The sequence below is a fragment of the Leptopilina heterotoma genome, unplaced genomic scaffold, assembly GCF_015476425.1.
Source record: "Leptopilina heterotoma isolate Lh14 unplaced genomic scaffold, ASM1547642v1 Lhet_615, whole genome shotgun sequence".
NCBI lineage: Eukaryota > Metazoa > Arthropoda > Insecta > Hymenoptera > Figitidae > Leptopilina > Leptopilina heterotoma.
Genome location: NW_025111144.1, coordinates 353,226 through 366,708, shown reverse-complemented (window position 1 = coordinate 366,708; position 13,483 = coordinate 353,226). Strand labels below are relative to the sequence as shown.

The 13,483-nt window shown below is 29.0% G+C and overlaps 2 protein-coding genes across 2 annotated transcripts; one reads left to right on the top strand and one right to left on the bottom strand.

The window, feature by feature from the left end:
* The first annotated feature begins 3,880 nt into the window (after window positions 1-3,880).
* LOC122509719 lies at window positions 3,881-6,001 on the top strand. The gene has a single exon (XM_043623949.1). The coding sequence runs from the start codon at window positions 3,881-3,883 to the stop codon at window positions 5,999-6,001; it is 2,121 nt and encodes a 706-aa protein (XP_043479884.1).
* Window positions 6,002-10,701: 4,700 nt separating this feature from the next.
* LOC122509706 lies at window positions 10,702-11,867 on the bottom strand. The gene is made up of 4 exons (XM_043623936.1): window positions 11,672-11,867; window positions 11,303-11,575; window positions 11,050-11,185; window positions 10,702-10,941 (listed from the first exon to the last, which is right to left on the bottom strand). The coding sequence occupies exons 1-4, from the start codon at window positions 11,812-11,814 to the stop codon at window positions 10,900-10,902; spliced, it is 594 nt and encodes a 197-aa protein (XP_043479871.1). The 5' UTR covers window positions 11,815-11,867; the 3' UTR covers window positions 10,702-10,899.
* Between the last annotated feature and the right edge of the window lie 1,616 nt (window positions 11,868-13,483).

Here is a 13,483-nt window from a genome sequence, read left to right as displayed (position 1 = left end):
TTTATTAAAGAAGGACAAAACATTCAAATGGGAAAAAGAAGAAAAACAAAGTTTCAAGAAACTAAAAAAGGCTTTGTGCAAAAATCCTATTTTGTTGCATCCAGATTTTGAAAAGAGATTCAGAGTGACTACTGACGCATCCGAACACGCCGTTAGCGCAGTACTCACGCAAGAAAAAGACGGGATTGATTTGCCCGTAGCCTACTTTTCAAAAACACTTATTGGTGCAGAAGAAAATTACGATACGACAGAAAAAGAATGTCTAGCAGTAATACAAGCTCTGGAACATTACAGGCCCTTTTTATATGGCACTAAATTTATATTATCTTGTGATCACGAACCCTTGAAAATAATTAACAACGCAAACAAACCCACTACAAGAATGACAAAATGGCTGTTAAGACTGCAAGATTATCAATATGATTTTGTGTGCAAGCCTGGTAAAATAAATCGTTGGTTATCAGCCTTATCGGAAAATCCAGTACAAAAAGAAGAAAGCAATGAAAAAGAAGATGAAACTACCGACACAGATTCTAGCGAATTACAATCCTCGGAAAGTACCGAAGAGGAAGAAGAAATGCCAAGAAAAACAGAAATTAAAGCATTCCCTATAAGTAGTGCCGCAGGAAAATACAATAAAAAAACAGACGAAAAACTAGAAAAATTAACTGCTGATAACAAAAAGAAAAAAAAAAGGAGGAAACTTCTAAAAATCAAACAAATCCCCTTTTAAGAAGCAGATCAAAATCAGATTCTACCATAAAGGAACAAAAGAAAGTAGCCCCTTATGAGAAACCAAAAAGAGGAAGACCACCGGGTAAAACAAAACAAAAAATAATAGAAACAGATACAGATGACCGTCCCATTGCAAAAAGACTCAGGAGTCAAGCCTCAAAACCAGAAAAAAAAAATAATCAAACGGAAAAAGTAGATAAAATAGAACTTGAGGACACAGACGAAAACTCAACTTCAGAGAATGAAATAATAGAAGATCCAGAACCAATACCCATATTAAGAAAACAATATAGCGTGTTACCCTCATTAATAGACAAACCTACAACTTCGAAAGATTATTCATCGGAAAGTGACGAAGAAGAAAAAAAAAATGAAGAAGAAAATAGAAAAGAAAACATAAGAGAAATGGAAGAAAATGAGATAGTCATACAAGTAGATCCTCCCATAGACAGCTCTGAAAGTGAAGAAGAAAATTTTAAAGAAGCTACAGAAACAGTGACAAATAAAGATGCAGACAAAAATCAAGAAGATAGCGAATCAGAAGAGATAGAAGAAGATACTCCACAACAAGAAGGAGTAAATCAAGAAACATTGAAGGGCGTTCTGGATTCAATAAGAAGATTCGACAAATCGTTAGCAAATCACGAATCATACTTTTGGGACAATGAAATATTTGAAAACGAAGCAGAAGAAGAAGCACAAGAAATATCAAAAACAAATGATGAGTTCCCGGAGGGAACAAGAGACATGGAAGAAATTATAGAAGAATTACGGGACATAGCTACAAAACTCCCAAAACAAGACAGCTATGTAGAGAAAACCCAAGAAAAACCATTCACAGACAAAACAAAAAGAAAATCGGTAACTTTTGAAACTCCCTTACGCTTAGAATTACCAAAAGCGAGATCAACCCCCTATCTAAAGGAAGCTATTTTAGAGGAAACGGAAATAAGAAAAGAAACCGACAACAAAAAGAAACCTATTTTCCCAAGGAAATTAGTAAACATAGATAGGGACAAAACGCAAACAGAAACACACCCACAAGTGGAACTCGGCCTAGGGATTACTGTACCATATATCGAAGACAATTATCACAAAATAAACAACTCTATAGATTCTTCAGAAAATGCCCTAAACAGATTAGAAGTACTACAATACAGCCGAGAGCCAATTACCGCTGTCAGGGACAATTATGTACACTTCGTGGCGTCAGATTTAGAACCAAATGAATACACAACCAAGTTATTGATAGCCATAGGAGCAATCGATCTGTTAGAAATGAAATCAAAGAAACCAAAAAAGGGACAAATATTGGTCACCGAGTTTGGAAAAAACAAAGTTTATACAGTGATAACTACCCAACATTACGATGACACCGTGAGTAAAAGTAAGTTGGTGAACGCATTGATCAACCTGAAAAACATCCTTCAAAAAGACAATATAAAACAAATACGCGTACCTAGGCACGTCGAAATGTTAGAAGAATCAGATTTCAATTGGATAGAACAACTAGCAAAAGTCTTTCTAAAAGCAGATATTAAGATTACCGTATGTCACGGAAAAACAATCATTCCCCCAGAAGAAGTTAGAGCAAAAATAATCGCTGAATACCACGATAGTTTGATAGCAGGACACAAAGGAGTCAACAAAACGTATCGAAGGATCCGAGAAAAATTCACATGGCCAGGTTTAAGACAAGATATTACAGATTACATAAGAAAATGCAGAAGTTGTGCAGAGAAGAAAATTGTTAGAACAAAAAATAAAGAAACCATGGTCATAACGGATACACCATTGGATGCATGGGACAAAGTTTCCCTAGATACAGTAGGAAAACTCCCCACTACCGCTAATGGAAACTGTCACATTCTGACCATGCAAGATCAATTAAGTAAATATTGCATTTTCGTAGCAATACCAGATATAAATGCTACAACGATAGCAAACGCATTAGCTACTAACCTAATTTCCGTTTATGGAGCACCAAAATGTATCTTAACAGACCAAGGAAGGTCATTCACTAGCAACTTGTTAAGAAGACTAGCAAAGTTATTTAAAGTAGCCCAAGTCACTACTACAGCATATAGGCCACAAACTAACGGCGCACTGGAACGCAGTCACGCCGTACTAGCAGAATTCATCAGACACTATGCAGAAGCCTTCGACGACTGGGATCGATTATTGCCCTACGCTATGTTTGCCTATAACACTTCCGTCCACGAAGCTACAAAGTTCACCCCTCACGAAGTAGTTTTTGGGAAAACTGCTCGCACCCCTTCCATTTTTCCGACAGAGAAAGAAATGGAAACATACGAATCCTATTTGAAAGAATTAGTAATACGACTAATTGAAATCCGAAGAATGGTAGCTAAAAATCTGATCCAGTCAAAAGAAAAAGTCAGAGAAAAATTAAATAGCAAAACAAAACCCTTGGACGTAAAAATAGGAGACTTAGTAGACGTAAAAGAAGAAGTAAGAACTGGTAAATTCTCCCCATATTACCACGGACCATATGAAGTAGTAGGGATTACAGAAAAGAATAATTTGATACTAAGCGACGCGGAAAAGAGGAGATTCCGAAAGCACAAGGATCAGGTCAAGAAGGCATACTCCTGACAGAATGATAAAAGAGGATTAAGAATAGATAAAGACGATTATGTACATGTGTACACTGATGGAGCTTGTAAGGCAAATGGTAAACCAAATGCACAAGCTGGAATAGGAATCTGGTTTAACCAAGAACATCCCTTAAATGTCAGTGACAAAGCATATAATAGGCAAACTAATAATAGTGCCGAATTAGAGGCCATAATAAAAGCCATAGACATTTTAAAAAACTTAAAATACAAGAAAATTAGGATACACACCGACTCTAAGTTTGTAATATATGGGATAAAAGAGTGGTTACCGAAATGGGAAAACAACGGTTGGAAAACATGCCGAAAACAAGAAGTCATAAGTAAAAAGGACTTCATAAAAATGAAAAATAGTATAAATAACCTAGAAGTAGAATTAATATACGAGCCAGGACATAGTGGAATAATAGGAAACGAAGAAGCAGATAGATTAGCTAAACTAGCGATAGAAACTAAAAAAAAATATATATAAAGAAAACTAAACACATAATTAAATTTTGGTTACAGAAATGGAGAACTATTTTAGAATATGCATCGTAATACTAGGAATGATGGAAGTTATACGAGCAAATGAGATAAACCCTTTTATTTCAATAACAAGCTTAAATAAAAATACGGGACTATTTTATGAACTTATGCCGAATCTACAACGAATATCAGGAACATGGAGAACCATAATCCTATTGGACACAGACACATTTAAAAAACATTTACCTGATTTGGAAATAGAATATAAAAAGATAGAAACAGAATGTCAAAAAATAATGAAAATGAGTTGTGAAGAATTTTTAGAATATCAGATGTTAAATAAAGAAATTACAGTAGCCAAGTTACTCCGAGAGCAATTATTAAATCTCATAAACGAATTAAAACAGCAACCAACAACAGAACAGACAATTAGATTTCAAAGTAGAAAGAAACGAAACACTCCATTAGTAGGTTTCATAGGAAAAATTGCAGGACCAACCATAGGAATATTAACTTATGACGATGGGGAAAGATACGAACAACTCTTCACAGAATTAAACGAGGCACAGAAAAACATATCACATCTAGTAGGAGAACAAACTCATTTAGTACGAGCAGATTTACAAAATTTATATGATTTAGCACAACAACAACATAACAAATCAGAAGAAGAAAGAAAAAGACTCTATAAACTCGAAGAAGAAATACTTGATGTAAAATCTAAATTAACCACCACAGATTTCATGCTACAGTTACAAAAAACATCAAAACAATGGAATGAACAAATAGAAACTTATAAGCACGGATTAGAAGAAACTTTAAACGTTATATTCAAAGCTATAGAAGGAAAATTACATCCAAAATTATTAAACAACGAACAGATAAAAACAATAGCAACCGAAGCACATAAATTTTTAGAAAACCAGGAATATCCCATGCATATAGACAACTTAAATGTAGCAACAATTACAGAGATATCAAAAATAGGAATACAAGCAAAAGAAGAAAATTTATTCATAACACTAGATATCCCTCTCTTAGAGAAAGAAAAATATTTACTATATAAGATGCATGAATTGCCAGTACTACAATCTATAGGAACAAAAGGGAACAGAGCGTATATTACACCTCACTCCAAGTACTTAGCCACCAGTGTAGAGGGAAGACATTACTTTTATTTAGAAGAAGAACAACTGAGAACGTGCCAATTAGTAGAAGGAAGATATGTATGTTACCCAACACAAGGAATTTATGACATTATTTTGGCACCAAGTTGTGAATCAGAACTACTAAGGGAACCTAATAATAACACTTTAAGAAGTTGTGACATCCGAATCACAAACAATCAACAACCACTGTGGGAACCTTTAATAACAACAGGAAATTGGTTATATTCACTAACTAAAGAAGAAACTGCATATTTAATATGCCCCAAAACGAAGGTCAATACTTTTCAACTGAATGGAATAGGAATTATTAAATTATCACCGAAATGCACCTTAAAAACGGACACGATAAGATTACCTACACTGCAAATAATAAACAATCCTCAAGAATATATTTATGCACCAAAAATAGAATTAAAACTAGAAGAAATTTCACCAATCCTAAAAACACTGAATCCTAAAAAAGAGACAACAACATCAAACGAAGTGCGACCAATTTGGAGAAAAATGGAAACTGACGAGAAATTACAAGAAATAGAGAAAGGACTAGAAATTCAAAGTATACATACACTAGGGAAAAAAGAGCAATATCAATACACCAACTCTATAATAGGAACTTTATCAACAGTAATAATAATAATCATAATCTATTTGACCATAAAACATTGCATAAAAAGCCATATAAAACCTCTATGCTGCATAAGAAGAAGAAGAAGAAGCAACGAGACAGAGACGCAACAAATGTACGCAATACCGTCCAGCCCCTTACAACAAAGACCCAACAACCAAAATACTACCAATTTTATAACAAACCAAAAAACATGCCTATCCCCTCCAACCATTGAACAAGAAATCCTACAACGAAACGAACGACAAGAAGATAACCAACCCACAACCAGCAGCACTGTACGAAAAGAAAAAACGATACGAGAAAACCCTATCTCCAAATTACAATATACAGAAACACCCAAAATTAAATACGTAGACATAGCCTAAACAAAAAGCAGACCGATTTTTTTAAAAAAAATGTATATAATATTAACTTGTAAAAAAAAAAACTTATAATAACCAAAAAGCTAAAAAAAGAAGAAAAAATAACACTAACACTAAACCAATTAAAAATTACGTAGATAAGAAACAACTGGCAACTAATAAACCTAACAATTACTACAATATAATTACCTCCAATATTAATAATCCATTACTAACATATATATAAATATAAGTATGCATGAAATACATACACATACATATATAGATGTAATAATGATCTGTAGATTTAATTTAAAAAAAAAAACCATTTTAAAATGTAAAAAAAAAATGTTGGTGAGAAACATTCTCTCACTACAACATGTTGTATCCACTCCTAAGAAAGTTTTTCTGAGTAGAAGCAAATGAGACATCCAAAACTCCGGGAAAAGGGCCTTAAGAAAAGCCTCATCTGTTGTTGGTCAACTTGATGAGTCTCCAAATTCCCCCTCGAAAGCGAACTCCAACTCCAGTAGAAATAGTTTTAGTTTTGGGTAAAATGGGAAATAAAAAACAAAAAAAAATTTAAAAAAATCTATATTAATATCAATCATAGTAATTAACAATTAATAATAAATTAAATAAGAATAAAATATTAATTAATAAATTTATAAAACACTTACATATAGAATAAAACAAAAAAAAAAAAAAAACACCTTTTACAAATACCATATAAATAATGTTAGAATAAGAAAGATAATATTAAACACAAAATTCTTGAATAACACGATTTTGTTCTTTACTTAACACTTTAATGTACTCTTATTTATCATTTTTTTTTTCGTATAATATATTTTAAGAAATTCATTATTAAAAAAAAAATATATATATATATATTCATCAAAAAGGGAGGCACAGGGTACCTAAAAAAAAAAAGAAAATCAATAAAACATACATAAATAACAATACAAAAATAACAATGTTAAAAAAAAAAACTCACCCAAGTAAAGATAATCCGAAAAGCATCAACCCCCATTTAATAAGATAAGCACACAAAAACATTTTTTTTTCGCTTCGTAGATGAAATTAAAATCCTCCTCAAGCTAGAGTACAGGAACCACCAACCAACTTTGAAAGAGCTAAAAAAAGAGCCATGGTTAATAAAGGATTTAAAACCAAAGAAAACAAACATTGAAAACATACTTACAAATTAAATAAAACACTAGAAAAGACAGCAAAATGCCCTAGAATTACTCCGCTTTTATAAAACATTTTTTTATATATCCCTTTCATAAAACTTGCAAATTACCTAAAAAAAGAGCCATGGTTAAAAAAAAAAAAAAGGGAAATTTAATAAACATTAACAAAAAAAATTAAAACAACACTTACCAAAAAATTATAAACACAAAAGGGCAGCTTCAGTCTTTGTAATATAAAAAAAAATAATAATAATAAAAATAAAACAACAAACATAAATAACCTGCAAACAAACTAACAAAATTAATAAATTCACGAAGGATATTTTTTTTTTTCTCTTTTCTCTCTCTCAGACAAATTAAAAAGTAAGGGCATTCATAAATAAAAAAAAATCATTTGCAACCCTGCTTAAAATTTATAGCATTAAATAATGCTGAACAATGAGCAATTTTTATCAAATTAATCCAAATAAAATGTTTCATAAGAGGTAAATACTGCAAAAAAAAAAAAAAATAAATAAATAAATAAATGACACGCTTCAAATGCTATACCACTTAGTTCTGATAATTTATTAGCAAACATTAACAAAATTAAAAAAAAAAAATTTTTTTTATTAGTCGGAATATTATTTCACAATCAAAGAGATAAAAATTCTGGCAGTATTTCCTTTTTAAACGATAATTTTAAACCTAAAAAAAAACATTGCCATGCATGGATGTAAGCTTGTGGAAGCTTGAAGTGGTGGTGAAACGCCGGGGAGCGGATAAAAGTAAAGAGAAGGAAAACAGGCATATAGGGCAACGCATTGCTTCGGGGTAGTCGCGGAGCAGGCGGGGCGCCTACGAACAGAAGAAAGAGGAGAGCAACTAAGGAGAACTATACGTCCAGTATACCTATATAGTGACTCACATATATAGATATACTAACTAAGAAATGCATGCGCTGAATTGAATTAAGCATTTATTCTTGTATTTTAACATTTTTCATAATGAACGAATTTTTTTTTTTAAAAAAAAAAAAAAATATTATTATTATTCAGTATTTTCAAAAATTTAATTTAAATTCTCAGCCAAAATTCAAGTATTTAAAAATAGTAAATACGGACTTTATGGAACAAAAATTAAAAATTACAGACCATTTACGGACCAACTAACACAAATAGAATCAGGCCTAATCACATAAGAGAACATTTTCCTTAAAACTAGAAATTCAATAATTTTTCATAACTATAAAACATGAAAAAAATCGATAACTCCCGAGTCTTCGACTCAAAGTCATCGATTTCTACATGTTTCATAATAATTAATAAAAATAATTTATAATAATTAAAATCATAAAGAATTCAATAATTACTTTAAGAATTTTTATCTAAAATTCTTTTTTATATCGATTTTTTTTTAAAAAATAATTTTCGAAAAAGTTCTTTGACAATTTTCAAATTCATTTGTTTACAAAATTCAATTTTACGAAATTTCAATTGTTCCTAAATTCTTTAATCGAATAAATATTAGAAAATAGAAACTATAAAAATAATGCTCTATTGCATTTAATATTCAATTATTATCTATAAAATTTTAACTGAAATTCATTTTATAAAATGAAAATCAATTTTTATTATTTTATTATTATAATTCAGTTATAAAAAATACAAACATAAAGCAAATAAATAATTTATTGAATAATTGAACGCTTCTTAAAATGAAATTCCCATAAAAATCATTATCAACAAATTTTCAAATAATTGAATCATATGAACAAATTTTAATACAATTTTTAAGAATAATCACATTCTTCGAGAAATTCGATTAGAACTGTATTAAAAATAATTGAATTCAATTATTTTTTTTTTTTTTAAAAAAAAAAAAATATCAGAATTTTAACAGAAATTCAAACATTTTAAAAACTTTTGATAAAATTTTTTTTTTGGTAGAAATTCAATTATTTTTGGGACAATTTTGATAAAATGTCTCGATAAAATTGAATTGTTTTTTTAAAAAGAATTTTAACGAAATTCTTCGAAAGAATTCAGTTATTGTAATCTGAGATTTTAACTGAAATCTATTTTTAAATCAATGTTTATGAGAAAATTCTACGACAATTCAATTATTTAAATATAAAAATTAGTAATTTATTGAAAAATTTTTTCGAGGAATTCGATAAAATTTTTTTTTAAAATTAATGAAATTCTTGTGAAATTTTTATTATTTTTTGAAAATAATTAAGGATTTTTGTAGAATTTTATTAATCTTTTTTTATACAATTAAATTCTTTCGACAAATTTTATGAAAATAGTAGTAGATTGAACAATATTTAATTTTTGTGAAGAGTATTACTACTTTTAAAAATTCATATTTTGCAATGGATTTCATTAAAATTTTTGAAATTAATTGAATTTTGTCGAAGAATTTTACTATTTATTTATAAAGATAATTATAAGATGTTGACCATTTTTTTTTTTAGATTTTTTGAAAATAACTGAATTTTGGAGAAGAATTTTAATATCTTTAAAGAAAATTAAAATTTTGACGAGAAATTAAACAAACTTGGAGATGGAAACCTCCTTAAACTTAAAATAAAATAATAAAACATATTATGAACGCATTTTTTTTAAATATATAAATAAAAACATCAAATAATAATAAAAAAAAATACATTCATAAAATACAAAAGAAAGAAAAATTTGAACACAAAATAACATAAAGTCATTTAATGAAAGTAAGAAAATGCTGACAAAAACGGAATAGTGTTTCAAGACCAAGGACGGTCACGACACACGGATATTTCTACATAATCATTTTATTAGTAACACTATTTCTTTAAAATTAATTCCAAAATTTTATTTTCATTTATTTTTATCACAACAAAATAATAATTTTCGATAATTTAAAAATATAAATAAACATTAAAAGAAAGAAAAATTTTACTCACATTGGATAAAAAAAAAAACAGGAACTAATCCAAGAGCAGAAAAATAACACTAATAGGAACAAACCTCCAATTAATATCTTTTATTTTAATATTTAAAAAAAAAAACACACACACACAATCACAAAAAAAAACACATAACAAGATCAAAAAATTTTATTCTAAACATACACTTCTAACCACAAACAAACTAGAATATGCCGATGCACGAGAGAGACTGTCAAACAACCTCATATCACACAGGCACGGAGAGAGAATAAAAGAGACTACACCTTACCACAAAACGCTGACGTTTTTTTTTACTTTTCTTCTTTATTCTTCATAATTCCCTTTTAACACTGCATAATATATTTTAAAATTTTTTCTTACTTAAATAAAAAAAATTCGAATAACTAAAAATTATTCAGAAAAGATATTTTTTTTTTCCTTTTTTTACCAATAAAAAAAAAACCACTTATATAAAAAATAGAAATAATAAAATAACATTTTACTTTCATATTACAACATTTTTTTTTCTCTCTCATTTTCTTTCTAAAAAATAAATTACACAATTAAAAATCATAATTTCTATAAAAAATTAAAATTATAAAAAAAAAAAACATTAAAAACAATAAAACAAAAAAAAAGGGAAAATAATTAGACCATTTAAGAAAGAAACCGTCAATTTATTAAAACCACCAACCCCCTCCCCCCCTGCTCGACAAAGCTACAATAATAATTATAATCAACTTTCTTTTTAAAATTAATATACAAAATTAACACCAGTATAAAATATTCAATATATAATGAAAACATGCTACAAGCTAGCAGGGATACCAGACACTCTGGACTGGAAGATTCCAGCGCTAAAACATAAAAACAAGAACCAATATTAAAACATCAGAAAAACAAACAAGCACACACCGAAATCACTATTACAAAACTAATTAATTATTTTCAATTCTCACACTTACCACATCCCAAGCTTTCGAGACCAATATCATTTCCTCCCACTCCAATTTATAACGTTGCACGAAAACGAGCTCTAACGCAGAGTTTTTGGGGCGAAACCCAAGCCTAGGAGGATCATTAGGTAAAAACATATAGCTCCTATAACAAAAAGGGAACAAAACAAATAAGACTTTCCTCCATTAAAAAAAATAATTTTAGTAGTTTTTTTTTTTATTAAAAAAAAAAAGGGGAAAACGACAAAATAAAATCACTCACCTACAACAAGCGTTGACGCCCAAAATACCTATAATTTCCTCCATCAATTCTTCTTTGGACACAGAAGTGGAAGTGGGAGTCTTGTACGTATCCGGAGCCCAATAATAACGGGACTCATATTTTTTGAACTCCCAAGACCACCTATACTCCTGATGCCATACAGCATCATCATAAGGGGCACTCTCGGGATAACATCTGGAGGTCATAAGAGGCCAAGGCCCTGTTCCCTCCCTTAGTTCGGCGTCCTCCCACGAAGATACAACCACACGCACTCTAAAAACATTTTTTTTTCACATAAACACGAAACAAAAAAAAACACACAATCTCACATTATAAACACCCATAAAATAAAATTTTCTTAAAACTCACCCCCTCTCTCCTCTCGCGAAAGATTCACGTTCAGCTTCCTCAATTTCAGATAACTTCAGCAACAAAAAACTCTCCTTACTCGTAACCCCACGTTCCACGTAACTCAAAACTTCATTCATTACGGATAAATCGAAAGAAGCCATTGTATTATTTTGGTTTATTTTTTTTTTTAAACAAACCACAACAAATCACTAAAACCGAATCGAATAAAAAATAAAACAACTACACCAAACGGAAGACTCTAAGAAACTGACAAAGTACGAGAAAAGACACCACATCGACCAGCCAAAAGCACAAATCAGCATTATCAAAATCATTAGAAAGAGAAATTGAAGATTTTAAACCAAAGACAGGAAAAATGTACTCATCTTACATTAAACACAAGCAAATTTTCCTTCACCTATACATAAAACAAAAATAACCCATCAAAAATGAAATACATATATACATACTCATAAAAATAAAATTTATTTAAAAAAAAATATAATATACAAAAACTTTTAAAAAAAAATTTACTAAAAAAAAAAAAAAATAAATTAAATTAAATTAAATATTAAATCTAAAATAATAATCGAAATATTTAAAAAAAAATTTTTTTTAATTAAAATTTTTTAATTAAAATAATCGATTTCTGTTCAAGAATTTTATTAAAATATTTTTTTTTAAAAAATGGAATCTCTGTGAAAAATTTCAATATTTTTGTAAATAATTGAATTAATCCAAAGTATTTTAAAAAAAAAAAAACAAAGATTTTTTGTTAAATTAATTGATATCTTTTTTAAGGAATTGAATTAAATTTTTAAGAATAATGCCAGTTATAAATAAATTTCTTTTTAAAATTGTTTTCTCTAATAGAGTCTAAACATCAATAATAACAAAAAAAATACAACTATAAACTGCCAAGGGACGACAGTTCATATAAAAGGGGGCAGTAACAACAGTGTTGTCACCTTCTTTAAAAAAAAAAAAAAATGATTTTTTTTTATAATTCTTTTGAAAGAAGAAAACGATAAAAATAAAATAAAATGGCTGTTATTCATTTTTTTTTTATTTTTCTATCTATTTACATAATTAGAACTAAAATAAACTACCATATCAAGTTACAATCAGACCTTCAACTTACCTTGACGTGACACTGACACAGAAAACTAAATTTGAAAATTCAGCGTTTTTACTCTTAAATAACAGCTCATATATAGAGAATATTTTTTTTCTCATATTTTTTTTTATATATAAGGGAATTTATTTCATTTTTTTTCTTTCCCTAACTTTAATAAATGCACTTACCTTACAGCAACAATTTATGTAAAACAAGAGGATTAAAATTTTGTAAAACTCGAAAGAGTTATCCAACAACATTACACTCCAAGGATATCACATTGGACCACTACACGCATTCATAGCAGCTGACAAGGGACGTCAGCCTAATAAAAGGGGGGCATTTGTTACGGCCGAACTCCGTAACCTTTTATATTTAAAAATAATCATTTAAAATACGTCATGAAACATAATCACAAACAACATTTCGCATGATACGAAATTTTGTAGATAACATCACAAAAACACTTACAAAAAGAACAACCCTTTGTAAATTCACTAAAAGACATTCTTATCTTTGACATTTTTATCCAATATGATCTTAAGCAGTTTATTTAAATAATGATTTAATCCTAAAATTATAAACAATTCTATTCAATTTATTATTCCCCTGAATTTCACAATTCTGAGGTGAAGAACCTTAAATATAAGTTACACTATTTCTCGGCAAATTCCCTTTTTATTGGCAAACAGTTTGTTGACTTTCTTGGGAAA